Source organism: Choloepus didactylus, chromosome 13, assembly GCF_015220235.1.
Source record: "Choloepus didactylus isolate mChoDid1 chromosome 13, mChoDid1.pri, whole genome shotgun sequence".
NCBI lineage: Eukaryota > Metazoa > Chordata > Mammalia > Pilosa > Megalonychidae > Choloepus > Choloepus didactylus.
Genome location: NC_051319.1, coordinates 16,790,229 through 16,814,121, shown reverse-complemented (window position 1 = coordinate 16,814,121; position 23,893 = coordinate 16,790,229). Strand labels below are relative to the sequence as shown.

At 39.4% G+C, this 23,893-nt stretch overlaps 1 protein-coding gene across 3 annotated transcripts in view; it reads left to right on the top strand.

Annotated features, from left to right (window-relative positions):
- SERINC5 (serine incorporator 5) overlaps positions 1-23,607 on the top strand; it is a 100,080-nt gene extending 76,473 nt beyond the window's left edge. For all 3 annotated transcript variants that reach the window (XM_037800698.1, XM_037800695.1, XM_037800697.1), the window contains 6 exons: positions 1,091-1,186; positions 3,468-3,594; positions 9,585-9,651; positions 12,405-12,444; positions 13,177-13,321; positions 18,977-23,607. In XM_037800698.1, coding sequence (XP_037656626.1) covers positions 1,091-1,186; positions 3,468-3,594; positions 9,585-9,651; positions 12,405-12,444; positions 13,177-13,321; positions 18,977-19,124 — 623 coding nt within the window. In that variant the 3' untranslated portion in view covers positions 19,125-23,607. The remainder of the gene's footprint in view (positions 1-1,090; positions 1,187-3,467; positions 3,595-9,584; positions 9,652-12,404; positions 12,445-13,176; positions 13,322-18,976) is intronic.
- The last annotated feature ends 286 nt before the right edge of the window (positions 23,608-23,893 follow it).

Genomic DNA, 23,893 nt, shown 5'->3' with positions numbered 1-23,893 from the left:
AATAAACTTATAGCCCCCTTCGTTCTAAAGTAATTTAGAAAGGCAGTTTGTATTGAATAATTTTAAAAGTTAATTTTCTGTTCTAAAAATTTCAAGTCCATTATTGAAATTGAGAGTATGTTTTCCCAATCCCTTTAGCTAGTCAATTAAGAACTTCCTAAAAAAATTATTGATATTCAGATTAAAATCTCCTTTGAAATGGGTATAATGTTTTGAAATATTTGGTTTAATGCCATTAGTTTCTAAGACAGTCTTAATCCCATGCCAAAGAGCAACATTATAAAATGGTCTGTTTTCACACATTTATTAGTCATTATAATTAAATAATGATAATTCCGGAAGCTTGATTGGAGAGAATACAGTAAAACTGAATCCTTTCATGTCAACAAGTGGTTGAAAATTTCACGCATAAAAAGAGAAATCCCCTTATTATAGCCTGGTTACTCTGAAGCATCTGAAACACTTAGTTTAATTTAAATGTAACATTGGGGAAGCCCTTCTAATGCATGCTGAGCCTTCCTCTCTAGCCTGGACCAGCTCTTGTATTTACTTGGTATTCCCCAAGGTTTTGTCCTTTGACAGATAAGAGCTCCCCCACTCCTCTCCCTGCCCTGGATTGTAAATTATAGGAACCAGACTCCATTCCCTATGAAATCTGCCTATCACTTTACTTAGCTATGTAATCTCATAAATAATGATGGTAAAAGTTTTTTCTGATCTTGCAATTTAAGAAGTAATATTGTGAACCTCAGAAAGACTATGCAATATATTTAATTATAACCGTAGGCTTAATAAGGTGTTGGTAGAGAACTTGATGGTGTTAGAATTTATCTCTAAAATAGCAGTGTTAGGCTCAGTATATCACCTGCTCCCACCAGTATCTTTTTAGTTTTATCTGAGAAACACATTACGTGCAACTTTTCTTCCCTTTAAAGTTAGGGCCCCAGTTTGAGCAGTATCAGTTGCTGGGCAGTGGGCAGGGGTGGTGGTGGTGGGATGATGGAGAGGGAGTTTCTTTTTTTGGTAAATGTGCTTGCTTATTGTTGAAATTTAAAACACTATCTTAAATTTGTGTCTTGTCATCTTCCAGGACAACCACACTCTGGGTTATTGCAGTCGGGACTCATAAGCTGCTATGTCACATATCTCACTTTCTCAGCTCTGTCCAGCAAACCTGTAGAAGTAGGTAAGCCCGCCTTGTTAGGGAATGTGTGGTATGAACATTTTTGTTTGTGGAGGAAGGATCGTATGTCTCTGTACACTATTATTTAGCTATAAGGGATGCAATAAATCAAAATAAGTAGATGATCTAGACTTTTTCATTAAAGAAAGTCCTAAACTCGGCCTGCGAAAATGAAAATTCCTTCTTTTGTGTCTTGCTGCATATAGGAAAGACAGATGAACTAAGGTGGGCCATTAAGTTCGCTTTTGGGGGTGATCTGCATTTCCCCGTTTTGTGCTTACAAGGAATATTTTTGTTTTGCTTTGTTTGTTTTGTTTTTCAATTGGTCATTAATTTACTTTTCTTCAGTGATCATTTCTCTGACTGTAACAGAGAATTTGAAAGAGCATGAGAGTAGGAGACGGGAGGCTGGATTTGAGCCCAGCTCCATGCCATTTGCTCCTATGTAACCTTGAGCCATTCATCTTAAATACAGTCTCTATGTACAGAGACTACAGTGGTTAGAGCATGAGCTTTGCAGTGGGACTGCCTGGGTTTATATCCTGGTTCTGCCACTTCAGTAACTTGCACAAAGTTACTTATTTTCTCTGCCTAGGCAACTCATAAGAATTTTAATTATGATTTTACTGAGATAATTAAATAAGCTATCTATTTTATAGGTAATTGATACATACATATATATATATGGGATATATTTTAAGTATTTATATCACTTTTGTTAGTTCCTGGCTTGTGGTAGATGCTGTATAATGTTTTGCTATTATTATTGTAGAGCAATTGTGATGATTATTTAAGAAGAGGTTTTAAACTATAAAAGCACTAGCATATTTTACAGTATTATTATGAGCTCCTGAATCTTGCCAGTAAAAGACCAAATTTTGTTTGTTTGAGTTCCAAACTTGTTATATTTCATCATCTCTATCACTTTTATAGTTGAGTATATAAATGTATGTATGTTTGGGTATATTCAATTTTGTATGAATAAGTTAAATAAACATAGTCTGTTCTCTCTAGAATTGGAAATTGAAGTTTTCTCCTTTCAAATTTAGAAAGCAAATGCAAAGATAATTTTGAAAGTTTTAGTGTATAAATGTACTATGCATGAGCCTTCTTTATGCTATTTACAGTGAAAAGTGATATAATTGGAGGTCTTATGTTAAGTATAGTCCATCCTGAATTTAATTAAAAAAAAAAAAACACCTATTTTGATTCTGCAAGCATATTTAAATCTAGTCTCTTTAAGGCTTTCTTTCATGACTTTTTATATATTAATTTCTAGGTGTGACTCAATGGTGTTTTGGGCTGGCTAAATTTTTATTTTTAAACGGGAGGTATCACTTAAAAACAGAAAAAAAAGTATGTTTAATTTCAGATGGTGACACTTAAATAGAAAAATTCGTAGTTTGGCATTTTTCTTTGGACTAAAATTAAAGATTTCTTAAACCACAGCATACACAGTAATGTTTACTGTTTCAAATGTGATTACTAGTAATAACTTTAATTTAACTTCAAACACTTAGAATTAGAATGTGCTTGTTTGTAAAATGGTTTTTAGACTGTTATTTTCAGTTTATGCTCCTTACTTGGGGGCAAAATTGGCAACCTAACTAGGTTGGGTTTTTAAAATTAGAGACTCTGTTAGATGAAAAGTAAATGAAATTTACCTCTGATGGTATTAGAATAGAAGTTTTCACTCTGTAGCCTCTCAAAAGAATTTTTAAAAACATCCATACCTCTTCAGGTCACAATCATCAGTAAAATGACTTCTCATGGGGTTTGGAGGACTTGGAGCAGACTACTGCTGTCTGGTTTTCTGGATTGGTCATTGATTAGCCTCAGGCTACTTCTGCAGAGAGGGTGATACATGGAGGAGGCTCTCAGGTATATCTGCACATTGCCTCTCTTTCTTCAGAGGCTGTTGAATCAACCAAAAATCGATCTGACACTTCTCTTTACTAATATTAGAAAAGAGCAACACTCTTCTTAAGTCCTGGAGCTATAGAACCCTTTTAGCGCTAAATTAAACTGAGTGCCTTGTTCGAAGGATGTGCCAATGTGGGAGAGTGCTGCTTTGAAATCTATAGCTATTTGACTCACCACAGCAATAGCGAAAATGTAATCTTGAGTCAAATCTCTGTAGACTAGAAGTTCCCAGTGATCAGTCTTCACTTTTCTAAGGAGGTACTCCAAAGCTACATGAGTTTTCCCAAAATGAACACTTCTGTGAGTTACAACAGACTTTTCTAACTTGACTGTGATTACCTTGTTTTTTTTTCTCTACAAGTTCTGGATAATCATGGGAAGAATATTACAATCTGTGTGCCTGAATTTGGTCAGGACCTGTACAGAGATAAAAACTTGGTTACTGGACTGGGTACCACGCTCCTGATTTTATGCATCTTATATTCTTGGTAAGTCTTAGGAGTTACTTGAGGCCATTTTTGCAGACTTTAAAAGCACAGGGGAAGAATTTAAAGTTTCAGCAGCTAAAAAGGCAGCAGAACAAATATCATCTGAGGGAGGGAGAAAACAGCTAGAAATAAAAGGTAGTATTACAGTGTGAAATCTAGGTGTTTGGATTTCATTTACCTTACTTGTATTTATTATGGAGTAAATAAAATAAATATCTGGTGATGTTGCAGCACCATTGCCTAACACCCATTAAAAAAGTAGTTGAATATTAGTTGCTAAAACACGGTTGCAGGGAGAAGGAGCACAAAGTGAGGAAGAGATTAGTGCGTGCCAGAATGTTTTGGCAGCTTTCTAATCCAAGGGAAATAGCATTTGTTCTGTTGTTGATGGAAAGAATGCAAAGCACTGCCTATACCCTCATTTTGTACAGGGTCAGGAAAGACAGGAAATGTCCCTTTTCTTTTATGCTAAAACCCACCATATTGTTAAGTGGGTGAAACAGCTCCTCCCAACGTAGGGGTGATATAAAAGCAGGCTATATTTCAGATGCTTGTGGTGGGGTTTATTCCACCTTAAAAAAATATTGAAAAGATTGCTAAGGGGAAAAAAAGGAAAACATAGAAATAGTTAGGTACTTAACACTGATAATTAAGCTTCACTTTGACAATAACCTTTTCACACTTAAGTTTTACTTCTGTGTTCTACCTTTTGTGTGTTACATTTCAGTGAAAGAAATTCAGCTTGTCATAAGCACATCATAATCATCCTTTTGCTGAAACTGAACAATCCTGGTGGTCATAGCTTTATATAAGTAAAATGTCTTTCTGAGCATTATAGCATTTTCTCATACAGCTCCCAACATCTTACTGCCAGAAAGGGGACAACAAGGACATACACATTTTAGAGATGGGAGAATGGAGTTTTATAAAGTACTTGCTCAGAGTCATGCATCAAGCCCGAAAGGCCTTTCTAGTGTGTTGCAGGTTGTTTATAAAATAATTATTGTATATCGTTGATTCTGAGTGGTCTGTTACATAGTAACAGATTCTCCTTGTTGCAGCAGAGGGACCATGACGACTGCTTTCTGGCCTTTCGTTTTTATTAATTGCATAAATTGTTCACTCAGCAACTATTATGAATGAGGTAGCAGATGGGGGTCAGGGTCCAAATCAGGCCCCAGTCAATGAGTGCTTTCAGAAAAATCATGAAACCACCAAAATTTTGAATCCTGGTTTCCTGGAGCAAGCTTTTTCCTCCTGCGTCTTTTATTGTTTTGAGCTTTGAGGGAAAATGACAGTAATATAGACACATTTCATGAGTTGTCACTCAGGTTTTCTATATTGGCCTGGAAAAAAATGTTTCTAAATCAAGTGAGGAAAAAGTAGGTTACTAAACTGTACACATAGGATTATTCCATATAAAAATAAAATTTAGTTGTGTGTGTGTGTATGTGTGTGTGTGTGTATGTGTGTGTGTAGTGATAGTATAAGGTAGAACTTTTTTCCCAGTTTTCTTTTTTTTTTCCTAGTTGTTTTTTTGTTGTTGTTTTTGCAATGAGCTATCATTTTTTTTGTTTTGTTTGTTTTTGTATTGCTTTTATTAGAAAAATAACCGTGAAGGTATTTGACAGAATAAAATTGTATGTTTTTGTGGGTTGGTGGATGTCTAAACAGTAAATAAAAAAAATACTGCTCCTTAGATAAAACAAGATTTATTATCAACCCATAAATGGAAAAGATGGCAAAAGTTCTACTTAGCATGCTGTGTAGAATTTCTATCTGTAGAGTTCTCTGGGCAGCATGGAATTTTCACTCTTATCAAATTCCTTACTGTTTTTATCAGGTATAAGAGTCACTTTTTAGCCATCTTTGATTCTAAGATGATAAAATGTTGTCCCTTTTAGAATTTAGAGACACCCTACTGGAGCTTGGCAAGGTCTAGTCTGATATACCCCCAAAATGTCAATTTTCAAAGCTGACAGCTGCTGCTTAAAATCTGTCTGCATGCCAACAGCAAACGTTATTGAAAGGTACTAATTAAGCTGCAAAACTGTAGAGCTCAATGGAATGAGGAGACATAAAACCGCAAGTCACACAAAGTAGAGATAAAGAATAACCAGTTTCTCTGTGGGATGTTGCCTGTAGCAGCACGTGGGCTTGGACACTTCCTGGTGCCTGGCAGTTTATTCCTCCCAGGAGTTAGCAAGGCATCCATGCCAGGGTCTGGGTGATTGATATTTGCTGTAATTATCCACTGTAGAGGACTCAGCTTTCAGAATTTTAGAAACAGATCATCTGGCATTCACAGGAAAGTGAGTTCAGGCTTTGTAGGGCCTTGAAAGGAGGGAACACTGCTAGGGGTAGGAGTCAGCCTAATTGGGGGATTTTCAAATCTTTAACTTCTTATAGCATTTATGTTTTCCTCCCTGACTCAGAGGAATTAAAGTATGGGAGATGTTACAAAATGAGGCTGTAGTGTATCTGGGTGAGATTTGTCATTTGAACATGATTACAGGAATATCTAGAATTCTTGATAGAAATTGCAAGACTACAGAAGACTGGGTAGTGTATAGATGAAAGAAGAAGAAATCATCCGTTTTCAGTGGAAGTCTGAGATCACCTGGGGTTGTATTTTTTGTAACATCATAGAAGGTCCACTGAGCTCTCTTTTACCCTCTGGATTCCCTCCCCACCCCACCTCACCTACTCTCCCTGCCCCCAAATGTATTTCTTTAGGCGGTTTCCTGGTGACTCCCATCCTCAGTCCCTCGCTTTCTGCCCCATTTCCCGATTCTGGGCTCTATAAGTATATTTTACTCTTTGCTGTCTCAGCTTGGAAGAAGGCTCCAGCCAAAACCGTACTCCCTGGCTTTCGACTGTGGTAGCCTTTTCTTGAAAACCCCCTTCCATTGCACCAGGTATTGTTACTCCACAGCTTATTTCACCTCACTGTGAAAGAGTGTCCCAGCCGGGAGCCCAGGCAGGCCCTCACCTTGGAGGTGGTCCCTGGTGGCTCCTGTGGGTTGACCACCCTGCCCAGATCTTCCTTATACAGTCCTGGTCTCTAGCAACTGCTCCTAAGTACCTCCTTCGTCTCTAGAATATGATGGAAATTGTTACTCTGTTAATTTCAACTTCAAGTTGGCAGTCTAGAAAGGACCCTGGAGCCAATCAAATTGAATATCTTCATTATATACATATGGAAACTGAGGTCTTAACTACCCCCACCCCCCACCCCATATCAGGAAACCTCTCCTTGGATCCTTTGTTCATAGTTGCGTTTTTTCTAGGATGGCTCTAAGTTTCCTAAGAGAAAGAAAAACTGGATGACTTGCATAATTATAGTATTAGGAGGCATTGTGCTGTAAAATGTTCACTGGTATTGCAGTTTTAGCTATGCTTAAAAGAAAAAATAATTGCTTATTATTTAAGTTGTCTGGAATGTCTCCTTGAACGCCAAATGTCAAATAATTTGCTAGTTTGAAACGAGACATTCACAGCAGTTCAGCAGGCTATGTGGAAATAGATACAAGGTTGGTATAAAGGCATTGGAGAGAAGATTGGCTTAAACTGAGGAAAGTTTGCAAATTGAGGAGTATTTATTCTTAGGTATGTCCTGGGCTTGCTACTTTTACTTAAGAAAAAAAAAAAAAGAAGAGAGGGTTGGTTTCTGTCTTTATTGAATCCTACTACTCCCTAACCTGCCAACTGGAAACCAGCTTTTGTGGCTTTGCATCTGGGAGCATTTTATGGCCTCTGATAGCTCCGATAGGACTGTGGTCTTCTTTGGAAGCCATGAGTCACAGATTACACGGTACAGTGGGAATGTGATTGAACTTCCGTCACACAAAGTCTAGGAACAGTCATGAGATCCATCACGGACCAACCCTGTAAATTTGATTGGGGGAGCAGTGCAGAATCTGTGGTCTCCAATAGGAAAGGTTGGACATGTTCTTAAAAGTTTTCTGTGACTTGGAGCAGTGCCAAGGCAATGGAAGCAGGTGCTTAGGGGCACCTGTGTGTGACTCATTCTGCCAATATGGAAGAGGTTCTGGGCACTGCAGTGGTCTCCAGGGGAAGAGATGGGGAGTTAGGCTTTTTTATTTCTTTTTAATGGGTGGGGTCCAGGACTACTAAACATGCCACAGTGCATTGGACATTCTCATGCAGTGGAGCATTGTCTCAACCTAATGCTGCTCGTCTCCATCTACCCCCTCCCCTTCCCACAGGAAGTACTGGGTTAAAGTCACACATCCCTTAGCCCTGGTAGGAAGAGGTTATGGATAACCTGGAAATTGTTTATAAGAAAGAGGTTTTGGATAAGCCAGAAACTGGTTAATAGCAGCTAGAACTGTGCTGACCAAGCAAGCAGATGGGTCTTAATAACCAGAAGGTAGGCAATATCAGTTTCCTAGGCTAACGAGCTTATAAAAATAACATTTCCTTGATAATTCTGTGTAGAATGTTTTGAGGGGAAGGTCATTACTGAAGACTTTAAGGTAATATCTGCTTGTGGAAGTTTTGTTGCCACTAGTGAAGAACTGGATATAGGGATTTTTAGAAATAAAAACAAAGTCTCCTCTGTTAGTGCTCTCTGGTGGTGGGAGTGAAGTGACAAAGGTGCCAGAATCAAGAGCTTTGTTTCTCTGAAGCCATTTTTTTCCATATTTATTATAACTTTTAAAGAATGGATATCATCTTTTAGATGAAAATTTCAGATATTGATTTCTTCCTAAAATTAAAAATTACATTTTCCCTCATAAAAACTATATCCTGTACTAAATCATAATTTCTGCTTTGGGCAGAAAATATAGGATGCACTTAAATGCGGAAACAAGATATGTGTGTTTCTTGGCTGCACAGCCCTTGGGAAATGCTTCTGTCATTCCTCTGATGAGGCTCAATCAGGAAGAGTGAGCTGAGGGGACCTGTATTAGCATCCATCTGTTCAAAGCAGAAATGAAAGTGATGCTGTTGTACTTGATTGGGCTACAAATGAGCTTGGATCCCAGGGGACCTCTTTGTGAGGAAGGGTTTTTATTGTTTATTTGCATCCCATTGATCTCTTGTCCCCTTGGGAAAGAGGATGAAAATGAGCAGAAAAGGCAGTGTTGCCCCATGTGGTTTATTTGGTTGAAATGAGTCTGTTAATTCCTGCTTCTCCAGGAGTGGACTGGCTTCTTGAGCAGCTCTGCCCCCTGGGCATCTCCATGCCAGTGTCAGCTCCAGGAGAGCAGGGATTGTCTTTTTGTTCACTGATGAACCTCTAGTACTTGGTGGGGGCCTGACACATAGCAGGTGCTCAGTAAGTATTGGCTAAATCAGTCTATGCAGTTAGCCAGAACTCTACGTATTGTGTATATTTCTGTTTGTTTAAAATGTTCCAGTTCTTTTTCAGGGAGAAAACTTTTTTAACCCCATAGTCCAAATTTTTATAGAACATTTTACCTCTCTAGGTTTAGGGAAAGTAGTGGGAAGGATTTTTTTTTATCACACTGAAAGCTACTCAGTGTTGGATTTCCGGACAGGAAAACTTAGTTCTGCCATCAACTGATTATCCCTTATTCAATAACTGCTTTATGTATCTCTGCTTTATGTTTTCATCTCTAGGTCCTTTCATTGCTTTTGACCCCTTCCAAATGACACTAGTTAGGGGGTGGGAAAGATAAAAATTACATCAGAAAATGCTTTTGGAATTTGAGGAAAAAGTAAAAAAACAATATTGAAAACTAAGATACAGGATGAAAAGACTTCTTATTTCTTTACCTGCAAAATTCTCCTTGAATAATCCATATAAAAAGACAACTATAGAATTGGTCTACCAGTTTTAGAATAAAGTGTGGTATTAAGATAGACGACTTTTATTTATGTAGCCAGCCCCGTAGGTGACAGTGAGCCTCTGCCTCGAGTGCCAGCCAGGCAGCTCTCCTGGTAGTTCAGTGTGGCACTCACATTAACATGCCCTGCTGGACTGTTTATTTGTTTCTTAGTTTGACGTCGACAACAAGGTCAAGTTCTGATGCTCTCCAGGGGCGATATGCAGCTCCTGAACTTGAAGTAAGTTCCTTTTCCTTTCTGGTCCTCCTTCATCTCAGAAGACCCATTTTTAAGGAAGCCTTCAATTCCAAGACCGTGCGTCTGTCCAGCCCTCAATAGCAACTGTGGGATTATAATTACTGTTCTAAAGGAAGACAGACAGAGAAGGGAAGGAAACAGCATCTATTAAGCAACTGCTCTGTGCCAGACATCGTGCTAACATTTTACATGCATTAGCTCACTGAATTGTATAGCAGCCCCATCAAGAATTATGAACAATAAATACATTGGTTTCAAGCATGTGAGGTTTCTCCCCTGTGTGTCCAAGGATTAAGGTGGTCTGCAGCTGTGCATCAGACAGCAGAATGTCTATTATTCTTACTTATGCAAAAGTTTTTTTTCTGGGACCCTCTAGGGAACATCCACAAAGCCTAATCTAATGGATGCAACCAGAAAAACACTCAGCCTCGGCCCCCAAAATGGAAATAACTGGGGTTGCCAACGACAGCTTGACACTTACAGGACTTGCTGTGTGCCAACCACTGTTTAAGCTCTGCATATGTGATTTCATTTAATCCTCATAAAAAGCCTATGAGGTGCTGTTATTATTATCTCTGTTTTACAGAGTGGAGGAATAGAAAAACACTGCAGGTTTCAATTGGCCTGTATCTAAACTGTGCATTCTGGCTCCAGAGTCTGTGTTCTTATCCACTGCTGCCCCAGAGCTCAGCTGCTAGTCTCCTGGTCTTTGCTGCTGACCCTCCCTGGCACTTGGCCACTGGCTGCATTCTGATGGTTTTCTATGGATGAAATAGCCCCATTATCTTTGCAGATATGAGCACTTGACTTTGCAGCTGGGTCTCTGGGGATGGTCTTTCCTGCATCGGACCTGGAGATAGTTAAACATTGTGAAGGGCTGTCAGTCTGCCAGTGTCATTCATCAGCTCATTCTGTCACTTGAAGTAGAAAACTGTGCTGTTTGAAAGGGTTACTGCCTGTTACTCTAAAGAGAATGGTCTCTAAAGGCAAGTGTTTGTTCTCAGCCCTGACTGGGTGGCCACCTGCTGAGGTTGTGCAGTTACGGTTTCAATATCCTTATTGTGTACAGAGGTAAAGCTCATAGAACAGCAAGTCTCTTAGTTAGATTTAAGAGAGGGAAATAAAGATATTTTTCTCCTCTAGTTTCAAAGAAAAACATTCTAGGGTTTCTGTCTGAACTGGAGAGCATACAGAATGGGAGTTTATTTGCTCTCTTTACATTGCATTTCAAAGGATACACCTTTGAAAAAGAGACTTAATAGTTTCTTTTGGTAACTTAAGCATAAAAAGAACTAGGACCTCAGCACACAATGTTCTGGGCCCACTGAATGAAATTAGTGAATTTTAGACAGTGTCACTTTGTCCAAGAGACTGTCAAGGCTAATACCTCTATTATTATAAGTTCCTTTGCCATTCAGGATGGAAACAAGGGCTTACCTTGAGATGTATAAATGAGGTGGGACTCAAGCCCCCACATCCTCATCCCTGGCTCTGTTCTTTTAGTCAAATATCTTCAGCTGGAAACTGCCGAGGACTCCAGTACTTCCTAGACCGTCTTGGTACATGTAATGTTTCTTACCCTGTTTGCCAGAATCTCTCTGTCATTATGCAGTTAAGTTTTTCATAACCTGAAAAACTAATTTAATTAGGTGTATTGGTTTGAGTAAAACACTCATGTGGTATGAAATTTGAAAGTGCTAAAGACTGTTTGTTAGTGTAAAGCTTCCCACCTGTCCCTATCTCTGGTACTCACTTCCCCTCCACAGAGGCAGGCAATTCAGTAGCTGGATTTTAATAGGAAATCTGGGTAGGCCTCCTGCTTCCAAACTTGGCTTTTACCATTTCAGGTTCTGTCTCCTTCACCAGCTCCCAGTATTGCATGCTGCCTCTCACCCATCATGAATTATGGAGTCATCATCCTGCATTTGTATTCCAACTCTGTCACTAAGCTAGTTTTGTGGCCTCAGGCCTCTTATTTAACCTGCCTGACCTCAGTTTCCACAACTGTAAACAGAATAATAATCCCAGTCTCATAGGCTTACGAGGATTTAATGAAATGGCATGTAGAGCAAAGCACCAGAAGCTGAGCTCCATGAGAGCAGGCACTTTGAGTTGTAGGTTGAATGCTCCAGATGCAGAAACTGAGGCAGAGTTTGAAGTGCAGAATATTAGAGGGCAATACTTGTGGAAGGAAGGGGGAGGAGGCAGGATTGGGCAAAGGGTGTTGAGGGGCAGTGCAGGCTGGATAAAACTGCTACCAACCCCACAGAGTGGTTGAGAACATATATGGCCTGTCAGAGATGTCTCCTGGGAAGGCAAATGGCCAGGCCTTTATAGCTCTTCTATGATCAGTCAGGTGATGTGGGTTGCTCAGGAAGGGCTTGCACTTGGGTCAGGAGTCTCTGCAACTAAGGCAAAGCCAGAGGAGGTGACATCTGGAGGCTGTCTGCTCATAGTACCCTTAGCAGCTAGAGCGAGCCCTAGGTCCTGCCTTGAAAGGATATAGGTGGCACATCTCCATGGCCATCGTATTTCCTGTCACCAGCACCCAGAACAGTACTGGAAAGAGCAAGTGCTCAGTAAAACCCAACAGAAGGAATAAAGCATGTAATGAGGGCCTGGGGTGTAGTTCAGGTAGGTGAAGATTTGGCATGCAGATGACCTTTAGTGCTTCATTAATGTGGTGATAGAAAAGCAGAAAACAAGCTGCCTGACTGTGGGTTATGCTTTTACAGGTAGCTCGGTGTTGTTTCTGTTTTGGTCCTGGTGGAGAGGGTAAGTAGAGATCTTTCATTCTCTGCTTCTGTAAACATGTGATCCTGAAGACCCGTAGCTCTAATCTGTAACCATTTGAGATTCAGATACAAATAACTTGAATAATAAGGGAAAAGACATTATTCCAAAGCTGGTGTACTGTTTATATACTTTGTACATTCTAACTCGAGGGTTGCTGGGTTTTGTTTGTTGGTATCAGTATTCTGGCAGGGGAGAAGCAGTTTTTATTTTGGCTCGTGTTTAAGTTAAATTATACAGTGAGATTTAGAGAAGCTTGAGAGTACTTTTTTTTTTTTTTTTTTTTTTTAAAGAATGATTTGGAAAATAACAAGAGGTCCTGACACGTCATTTTTGGATCCTTTCTTTCCTTCAGTTGAGGATCCCAGGGGCTTGGGAACTCTTTTATTCATTCATTCAACACACATTTCAGTGACGACTAAATGCCACAGTATCTCTCCCTTTCTTCTAAGCTTATGAGAAGTTTTATACTTTTAAGCGTTCTCTTTCTCTACTCTTAAAGTAGTTGTGGTATTAGGTAACTTGCCCTGTGTAGGAAGTTGCTGGGTGGCACAGGAGTTTTGTAATTGACTGCAAAACGTTGCCTGCATGTACAGGTGGCTTTTGGCATCTTTTCTACTCAGTGTTCCAAATTAGAGTGTATGGTTTGGCTGCAAGAACAGCACATGTGCATCTATTCCCACACCAAGCTTGCTCTGTCCTTTGTGCCCCCAGATGCTGAAGAGCAGCAGAATGTGAAGGAGGGACCGCGGGTCATCTACGACGAGAAGAAGGGCACCGTCTATAGCTATTCCTATTTCCACTTCGTGTTCTTGCTGGCTTCCCTCTATGTGATGATGACGGTTACCAACTGGTTCAAGTGAGTTGCCCATTTTCTTAGATGTTAAAAGACATAAAGTACTTTTCTTTAAGATATAAGACACAGATCAGATCTCCTAGAGGCAACTCATCTCCACTCCTTCTCCTGTTGTACATACAACCTTTCCACCAGAGAATGTTTCTGAGTCCTTAGTGTCTTTTTAACCCTGAAAATTGTCAATACTGACTGTAACTTTAAGAAAATAGAAGATTAACTCTGTTGTGGGCAATCTTGAAGCACATAGTAATGGAGGGAAAAATTGAAGATGGAAAATTGTTCTGGTTTGCTAATGCTATTGGAATGCAAAATACCAGAGATGGATCGGCTTTTATAAAGGGGATTTATTTGGTTACAAAGTTACAGTCTTAAGGCCATAAAGTGTCCAAGGTAAGGCATCAACACAGGGTACCTTCACTGAAGGATGGCCAATGGCATTCGAAAACCTCTGTTAACTGGGAAGGCACGTGACTGGCATCTGCTTGCTCCCAGATTGAGTTTCAAAATGGAGTTCTCAAAAATGTCAGTTCAGCTTTCAACAGGCATCTTCAAAATGTGTCTCTCAGCTGCAACTAGCGGTGAGCTCCTTCTGTCTGAGCTTTTGTAGGGCTCCAGTGAATTAATCAAGGCCCAGGCTGAATGGGCGGGGCCACACCTCCTTGGAAATTGTCTAATCAGAGTCATCACCTACAGTTGGGTGGGTCACAACTCCATGGAAAAACCTAATCAGAAGATTCCAATCTAATCAATACTAATACATCTGCCCCTACAAGATTACATTGAAGAATATGGCTTTTTCTGGGGGATATAATATATGCAAACCAGCACAAACATTTTTTAGAATTCCTAAGTGATCATCTGCTTTTAAGAAAGAAAATATTTTTTTCCTACTTTGTATTTTGTATGTCCTTATCTTTTTTCTATCATTGCAGAAATGTAAAATAGGTTGTTAAAAAAAAAACAACACACAAACCGATGTGGGGTATGAAAAGTAACAAAGTAACACTCTTCTTTCACTTCTGCCACCATCCCCCATTCCCCAGATAACCTCTGCTAACAATATGGTATGTATCCATATATATATGATGTATATATATATAAGCATATATGGTTTTTCCCTCTTGAGGTTTTTTTATTTAACTTGGCAAAACATGATGGACCTGACTTTCCCTGTCATTGTCTAGAGATTTGTTCTCTTCATATAGATTCAGTTTCTCTTGTGTCATAATTTATTTGACTGATGATATAAGATAGACATTTAGGTTCATCATACTTTCTTTTATTCATTCATTTAACACACATTTCAGTGACGACTATATGCCACGGTATTCTAGATGGGCTTACGTTCTAGTGCGGGAGACAGACCATGATCAAAATCAAACACAGTGTGTCAAATGGTGATGAGACTGGGAAGGAGAATAAAATGGGGAAGGGGAATCAGGAGTGCTCAGTGGGGTTGGGGGTGGTGAGGGTGGCAGATTCAAACAGAGTGGTCAGGAAAGACAGCACAGAGAAGATTCTTCCCCTTTTCTTTCTCCCCCTGAAGGAGGATGGGGAGGGAACCACTGGTGTTTTTAATGCTTTCTAGTGATCTGACTTGCTCTAGGAATTCCTGAAACAATTGGTCTTGGGAAGACAGATAATAGCAAGTGTTGACAAGGATGTAGAGTAATTGGAATTCTCATATGCTTTAGGTGGAATGTAAAATGGTGCAACTGCTGTAGAAAACAGTCCCACAGTTCCTCAAGTGGCTAAACATAGAAGTATGTATCATCCAGCAATTCCATTCCTAGTTGTATACCCAAGAGAACTGAAAGGCTCCACACAAAAACTTGTACATGAATGTTTGTAGCAGTATTATTTATAATAGCCCAAAAGAGCCAAATGTCCATTAGCTGATGAATGGATGAACAAATTGTGGTGCATACATACAATGAAATATTTTTGGTCCTAAAAAGTTCTGATACATGCTATAAGGATGAACCTTGAAAACATTATGTTAAGTAAAAGAAGCCAGTCACAAAGGACTCCATATTGTCTATGTATGATTCTACTTATATGAAATATCTAGAGCAAATCTATAGAGACAAATTAGATTGATGATTGCATGGGACTGGGAGAGAGGGTAGCCAAAGAGAGTATAGGATTTATTTAGAGTTGATGAAAATGTTCTAAAATTTATAGTGATGATGACTGCACAATTCTGTGAACATACAAAAAGCTATTGAGTTGTACACTTTTTTTTAATTGAAATTGTTCACATACCATACAATTATCCACACATCCAAAGTGTCTAATCAGTTGTCCATACAGCTGTGCATCCATCAGCACAATTATTTTTTTTTTCAATTTTTAAAACATTTTCATTACTCCAGAAAAGAAATAAAGATAAAAAAAGGAATCAAATCCTCCCATACCCCTAACCACCTCCCCCTCTGTTATTGATTCATATTTTGGTATAGTACATTTTGTTAAAATACTACTAACTGTAGTATATAGTTTGCCATAGGTATATATTTTTTTCCTGTATGACTCTCTATTATTAACTTGTAGTTATGGTGACACACATTTGTTCTAATTCATGAGAGAGATTACTTATATTTGTACAGTTAATCATGGACATTGTCCACCACAAGGTTCACTGTTTTATACATTCCCATCTTTTAACCTCCAGCTTTCCTTCTGGTGATATACGTGGCTCTGAGCTTACCCTTTCCACCACTTCACACACCATTCAGCACTGTTAGTTATTCTTACAACGTGCTACCATCCCCTCTGTCCATCTCCAAATGTTTAAGTTCACCCTAGTTGAACATTCTGCTCATAATAAGCAACAGCTCCCCATTCTTTAGCCTCGTTGTGTATCCTAGTAACTTATATTTCATATCTATGAGTTTACATATTATAATTAGTTCATATCAGTGAGACCTTGCAATATTTATCCTTATGTGTCTGTCTTATTTCACCCAATATAGTGCCCTCAAGGTTTCTTCATCAAACCATTTTTGTTAAGATGGTTTTGTTCACACACCACACATTCTGTCCTAAGTAAACAATCATGGGTTCCCTGTATAGTCATGTATTTACATATTCAGCACCATCGCCACTATCTATATAAGGACCTCTCCATTTCTTCCACAAAGAAAGAAGAAGAGTCAAAGAAGATAGAGGGACAAAAGAAAAAAAAAGAACAAGAGAGAGAGAAAAAAAACATGACAGCTAGAAAGCAACAAAAGGAAAGATAGCATTAAACTAAAGTAGAATAAAGAGTCAGACAATATCACCAATGCTTGGAGTCCCATACCCTTCCCCTATGTCCCATTCCCCCTTCCTCCATATGCATTTATCTTTGGTATATTGCCTTTGTTATATTAGAGGAAGCATAATACAATGTGTTAATTAGAGTCTCTAGTTTGCATTGATTGTATTTTCCCCCCAATCCCACCCTATTTTTTAACACCTTGCAATGTTGACATTCATCTGTTATACCTCATGTAAAAATATATTTGTACCTTTTATTACAGTTGTTGAGCACCTTATGTTTCACTGAGTTATACAGTCCCAGTCTGTATTTTTCCTCTTTCCTTCTGGTGTCCCACATGCTCCTAACCTTCCTCTTTCAACCATGCTCACAGTCGTCTTTGTTCAGTGTACTTACATCGCTGTGCTACTATTTCCCAAAATTGTGTTCCAAACCTCTCACTCCTGTCTTTTCATTTCTGTCTGCAGTGCTTCCTTTAGTGTTTCCTGTAAGCAGATATTTTGTTCACAAACTGTCATTGTCTGTTTGTCAGAGAATATTTGAAGCTCTCCCTCATATTTGAAGGACAGTTTTGCCAGATATAGGATTCTTGGCTGGTGGTTTTCTTCTTTCATTGTCTTAAATATATCACCCCACTTCCTTCTTGCCTCCATGATTTCTACTGAGAAATCCGCACATAGTCTTATCAAGCTTCATTTGTGTGTGATGGATCACTTTTCTCTTGCTGCTTTCAGGATTCTCTCTTTATCTTTGACTTTTGATAATCTGCTTATTAAGCGTCTTGACTTAGGCCTATTCAGATCTATTCTGTTTGGGGTACGCTGCGCTTCTTGGATCTGTAATTTTATGTTCTTTCATAAGAGATGGGAAATTTTCATTGATTATTTCCTCTATTATTGCTTCTGCCCCTTTTCCCTTCTCTTCTCCTTCTGGGACACCAATGACATGTACATTCCTGCTTTTCGTTTTGTCCTTAATTTCCTGGAGACGTTGCCTGTATTTTTCCATTCTTCTCTCTATCTGTTCTTTTGTGTGTAGGCTTTCAGGTGCCTTGTTCTCCAGTTCCTGAGTGTTTTCTTCTGCCTCTTGAGATCTGCTGTTGTATGTTTCCATTGTGTCTTTCCCATCTTATGTTGTGCCTTTCATTTCCACAGATTCTGCCAGTTGTTTTTTCCAACTTTTGATTTCTACCTTATGTAAGCTCAGAGTTTTCATTATATGCTTCATCTCTTTTGCCATATCTCCTTAAACTTTTTGAATTGGTTTAGTGTTAGTTGCTTCAATTCCTGTATCTCAGTTGAAGTGTAAGTTTGTTCCTTTGACTGGGCCATAACTTTGTTTTCCTTAATGTAGGTTGCAGTTTTCTGTTGTCTATGCATCTGGTTTCCTTGGTTACCCCAATCAGGTTTTCCCAGACCAGAATGGGCTCAAGGTCTTGGAAGGAGGGAATAGTATTTGGTTTCCCTGAGGCTGTCTTAGAAGATTGGTATACCCTGTGAGGCCTCAAGTCATTGTGCTTTTTCTGCCTAGCAGGTGGCACCTGTCAGCCTGTAGCTCCAGATTGGTGTAAGGAGGTATGGCCTGTGGCTGTCTTCCCCATGCTCTGGGGTCTGGTTCTGAATGGAAGGCGGGTAGTAGAGCTGGGCCCCACCATCTTCCTCTTAGGGAAGATACACCCTCTAGGGAGAGGTCATTTACATTTGAATAGTCTCTCTGCCTGTGCTATCTCCACCCTTGTCTGGGTCAGAGTGCTGGGGACTGAAAATGGCTGAGGCTTTCTCCACTGATCCAACCAAGGGACAGAAAGCCCCTTCAGGACCAGTCTGCGGCCCCCCTCCAGCTCTCCAAGGTCAGTCATCACCCAAAGCCTCTTCTGCTTGTTGGGGATTCATATCTTGTATTGAGCAGTCCACATTTGTTAATTAAACCCCCAGTTGGAGCTCAACTGAGCTATATTCGCTTGCTCGGAGAGAGCTGCTCTCTAGCACCATGAGGCTTTGCAGTTCGGGCCGTGGGGAGAGGGGTCTCCCGGCTTGGAGCCACAGTTTTTACTTACACATTTTATGCTGTGATCTTGGCATTCCTCCCAATTCAGGTTGGTGTATGATGAGTGAACAGTCACATTTGTCTCCCCACAGTTATTCCCGATTATTTACTAGTTGTTCCTGGTTGTTTATTAGTTGTTCCGGGGGTACAAACTAGTTTCCACTCCTCTGTATGCTGCCATCTTCTAGAGTTCTACACTTTTAATGAATAAAGTGTATGATATGTGAATTATGTCTCAAGAAAGTTAAAAAAAAAAAAAGATAGGAACAGGGAGACACCTGATGGAAGAGACCTTTCCCCCACACGCTCTCTTCTTGCTCTGACCACATCTGCATCTCTTTTTTCCACAGCTATGAAAGCGCCAACATTGAAACTTTCTTCAGTGGGAGCTGGTCCATCTTCTGGGTCAAGATGGCCTCCTGCTGGATGTGTGTCCTGTTATACCTGTGGACACTCGTTGCACCCCTCTGCTGTCCTGCTCGGCAGTTCTCTGTGTGAAGATCTGAGCAAGCCCTTGGTTCTGGAAGTGATGTCATTTGAACAAATGTCGTGTGTATTTGAGCAGTGATTGGAGCCCTTTAAAAAGCTGGCATCGCCTTGCTGGCTTGAGTGGGTCTGAAGAAGCTTTCAGGAAAAACAAAAAAGCAAAACTTCTGATTAGGTTTTTAATTCTGAAATTTTGAAAGGAACTACCAGTTTCTGATCATGGGTGATAGAGATATATGTGTTTGTGTGTATATATATGTATGTATGTATGTATATCATATATATGATATGAGATATATATATAGAGAGAATATGGTATGATATATATATTCATCCATACATATATACATACATACATCCCAGAAAGTGGGATAGTAGTTAAGTTACTGTTTTCCTTCTGCATGATTTTACCAAAACAAACAGAGTTTGGGGCACATTGGTTCACAGGGATTAAAAACCTACTTCCTATGATCTAGAATTTTCATCTTTGGAATAGAAAGACATACCAAAATCTCGAGACCTCCTCAAACACCTCCGCCTCCTGTAGCCTCATCCCCAGTGGGTCCGAGGACAGGACTCACAGCAAAGCCTCCCTGCTCACAGCCTTCTGATATTTATAGTGTGAAGGAGGAAGCACCTGCTTTGTAACTCCACCCTTTGTGCTGTTTCCTTGCGGCCCCCAAACGTTTCCCTGTAAAGCTACGATGCTGGGAATCACAGACTTCGCTCTGCACTGCCCTTCCCAGAGGTCCCCTTGTCTTTCTGGGTTCAGCATCTTTGTTATAATGTGAAAAAGCACAATTTTCTCTCAGTACCTGTGTGGGCCTCCGCACCGCTGTCACTACCCGATCTGAGTTACTGCAATAATTGTGACTCTTGTGTTTTCACATGACTCTAGAGCAATATTGAGTTTTCTTTGCCTAAACGATGGAAGACTATAGTTCTTAATTGTTAATGCTATTAATAATAATCCTTTAAGGACCTTCACTGAAAAGTTGCTTCTTGACTAAAGGCTGCTGCACACCCTTTTTGGTTGCTAAGGTCAGCCCCTCAGTTTCCCTTCTACCTTGAGGCCTTTGAAATTGTGGAAGCGAAAGGGCCTTTGTTTTCTGGGTCTGTGTGTGACCACACTGTTAACATCCGTGATGGCTGCCTTGGAGTAGATTTCCTGGGGTGAGGGTGCCAGGCGGCACCTTAGACCAGATACAGCCTATTACTCAAGGCAAGGTGGGGGCTGGGCGGGTATTTGACTAAGCCATGAACAACATCCACAGAAATTTCCAAAGTGCACACTTACAAAGTAATATTCACAAGAGATTTGACTTTAGGCAGCTGCCCAGAGGATGTCTGTTTTCAGTATTGTTCTCAGTCAGTGAAGAGGTTGACTCAGCAGAAAGTCCATTAAAACACAAATGGAGATGAGCTAGGGACTCTGCTGTTGTAATTTCATGTAAGGAGAGAAGGAATCCTCTTGAGCTCCCAGGAATAGAGGGTCTGAGAATAAAAAGACTCAGCTTCAACTTTATTTCTGTACCCTGCTGTACAAGTCGGGCAGAATTGGTTCCTACCCAAGCTAGGCTCCGATGTAACAAAATCCTGGCGTGGGAAGGTACTCAAATACTGTTTCTATTCACTCCCTTGCCTTCCTCCCAAGACAAAATACGGGAGGAAATAAATAGAATGGATGAATTCCTTCAGAAACTTGCCTTATTTACAGTGTTTGAGATTCTGCTTTTAAAGGCACGGTGCCAATGTGTATATATGAGCCTTGTTTTGTGAACTTTAAAATTTTCTTGTTTTAGGGCATGACCTCTTTGTGCTCAGCAGTTCAGAGATCCTTCTGAAGTCACAAAATGAACAAAAATTGTGCTAATCTCAGAAACCCTAATTAAGCCAAGGGCAGTAGGAGCTCTATGGATCCAGCAGAGGTACCTGGAGTGCAGCATGGGGCTGTTTTTATAGCAGCTCCACTGTAGCAGTTGGTGCAGTGACACGGGGGCTCTGGGTAAGCCGGCACTGGCCAAGCAAGCTTTAGGTAACACCATGAGAAGAAGTAGATCAGGAGCCAGGATGGTATCAGTAACTAGTTTCATTTTTTCCTCTTGCCTAGGGTCTAGTAGAATCTTTGATTTGCCTTCTCAGCTGGGTCTGTCAGCAACCTGAGTGTGACTTTAGAACTGGCACCAAATCAAAGTCCCGTCACGTATTCCTTGGTTGGCCTTTGTTGGCCCTCTTTACCCAGCAGAAGGGAGCTCAGGGAATCACAAATGACAGGATGTTGCCAGTAGCAGGGCCCTTTGAACTTCTTTAGCCAGCCCAGTGACCCATGTTTTCCAGCTGCTTAAGATTTGGTTTGTAGCATAAAAATTCCCTTCTGAAGGTTAGTCTGACCCAGCAGGAAAAGTTATAGTCACTGTGATTTTTATCCTCAACTGGAGACATTAGAAAGTTTATCTGGATATTCTAAAGTGTGGTGAATGTGTTCTGAGAACAGAAGACATAAATACATCAATAAGAAATTGACTTTAATATTATTAATACTCAGGTGATGAGGTAACATTCATGGGTTTCACGAACCTATACTTTTGTGCTGTTGTGTTGTAAGAAACTGGAAATACTGTGCCAATTGCTTTAAGTTTCTATATGGTGTTAATTTGATTATTCACTGATGCCTTTCTTAAAAGATAGACCTTTGCTTCCTACAACTTTTTGTATATAATTTAAAAAGTGCATTCCCAGAATGCCATGACAGCTGAAAAAGAATTTTTGAAATGGTGTTTGTTTCCTCTCTGCCATTCGTCTCGTGGAAAACAGTGGAATGAGCCACTCTGTTTTGCCCTCTCGTGTTCATGAGTAGAAACACTAAGGTTAGGGATGGATTCTTATGGAAATGTTGCATGTAGATGCTGCCTGCTGAAGTCAGAGACTATTTCTGTCAAACCTACTTGGAAACCCTACTTTGGCCCTAATACTGGTTGATTCATGAGTTGTGATCTTGTCCGCATAGTTCTTTGTGTGTGTGTTGGAGGGGTGGGGGGGTGTTTGGAGTGTGGGGTTACTGGGACTTTGGAGTTTGATTCTCATGTGGAATGGCCAACAGTGAGGCTCCCCCAGCACATCTTTTATTTCCAACTCCTGAGAAGATTCTATTTTATGAATGACCTTGCTGTAGTGTTAATCCCCTCATCCGTACTCTAAATTGTCACCCTGTCCCTTTTTAAAATTATGTACTTATTTAATTTTTTCCAGAAGTTTATCACCATTGGTGCTTCATGTAACCCTATAAAGGGAATTCAAGACCCCATTATTCAAGCTGCCTGGGCTTTTTTTCCCCTTCCTTTACTGCTTTTCTAAATAGCATCTCATTATGTTGTACATCTGTGTCCTATACCTTTTGGAAATGAAAGAGGGCTTAACCCACACCTAAAAAGGGTCTGATCTTGGACTAAGACCTTGCACACCAGAAAGAATGCTGGGCCCTCCTTAATTAGGGACTTGGCTCACGGAATTCTCTGTTAACTTGCTAATAGAACGAATTCCCTGTGGCTTTGTTCTTAAGGCTATCATGTTTCCTGCCACCTTTATTTTATTCTTAAAGTGTCCTATTTTAATTTAGTTTTGCATTGTAGTTAGAGAGGAGCTTCTAATCTTAGACCTACTTCACAATACTGGAGAGCTGTTTACAGAGATCTTTAGAACTCATGCTAGGCATTCTAAAGAACTCTTATTTTTTTCTCAGTATATCAAATTTAGAGAGGCAGCCTTTTTGAAGGGGGAAATACTGGCTTTTACCAAAGAGGTATTTGTCTTTAAAAATAAATAAAGCAAAATATTTTCAAAAAAAAACCTCGATTGAAGAAGGGCAGAGAATAAAAGATTAAGAATGCATATGTCCACATCCACTTCTATAGATGTTTAATCATCTTTATGAGTAAGATGATGAAAGAGCTCTTTAAGGTAATCCTTTGGGGTAAAAGATCCTGGGAAATTCTTTCAGGTAAAGAAAGCTTACAGCAGATGTATAATATATATGTCTTGAGAGGTATTTATAAAAAAAATTTAAGAGGATTGTTTTGTCTTCCTTTTTTAAAGATTTTAAGTTTTCTTACTTTGCAAAAAAAAAAAAAACCTACAAAAGTTTTATAGTCTTAGGTAGTAAATTTTGCAAAATTGTTAATTTTTAAAACTTTTCTGAAACCAATTAGCTGTAGCCAAATTATGTGATTATGTTTTGCTTAATTAGAATTTCAAAATGTAATATGTGTAGTAAATCTACTGTTTGAAATTTATAATGGTTTCTGAGGTGGTTAGGATTTTGGTAACTTTTAATAGTTATTTTTTCCTTTTAGTCACAAAACCAACTACAGATTCATATTTGTTTGTTTTTAGAATGCTTATTTTTCTATAAAGTGTCTGAAGCTGACCACTGTTTTCTTATGTAGAAATCCAAAAAGTTGCTAACTCTGTACTTTAATAAAATGAAAATTGAAAACCATGTTGTCTTTTCTTTCTTCAGTCAAATACATGCATTTAAAGTCTCCCAAGTGGTATTTTCATAAGATTTTGCCTTCAAATGTTAATCAGTTCTCTCCTAAGCATCATAAAGTCTGTTGTGATTCTTGACAAGGAATATACAAACATGAAAACTCACATCTTCTGTATTCTTCCTTGAAAGCATCTGTGGAATGCTTACTTTTTCCTCTCTGCTTTAATCACTCCTTATGTGATTATACTGGAAAATTGACCATTGTTGGATACAGGCCACACTATGTACTTTAACC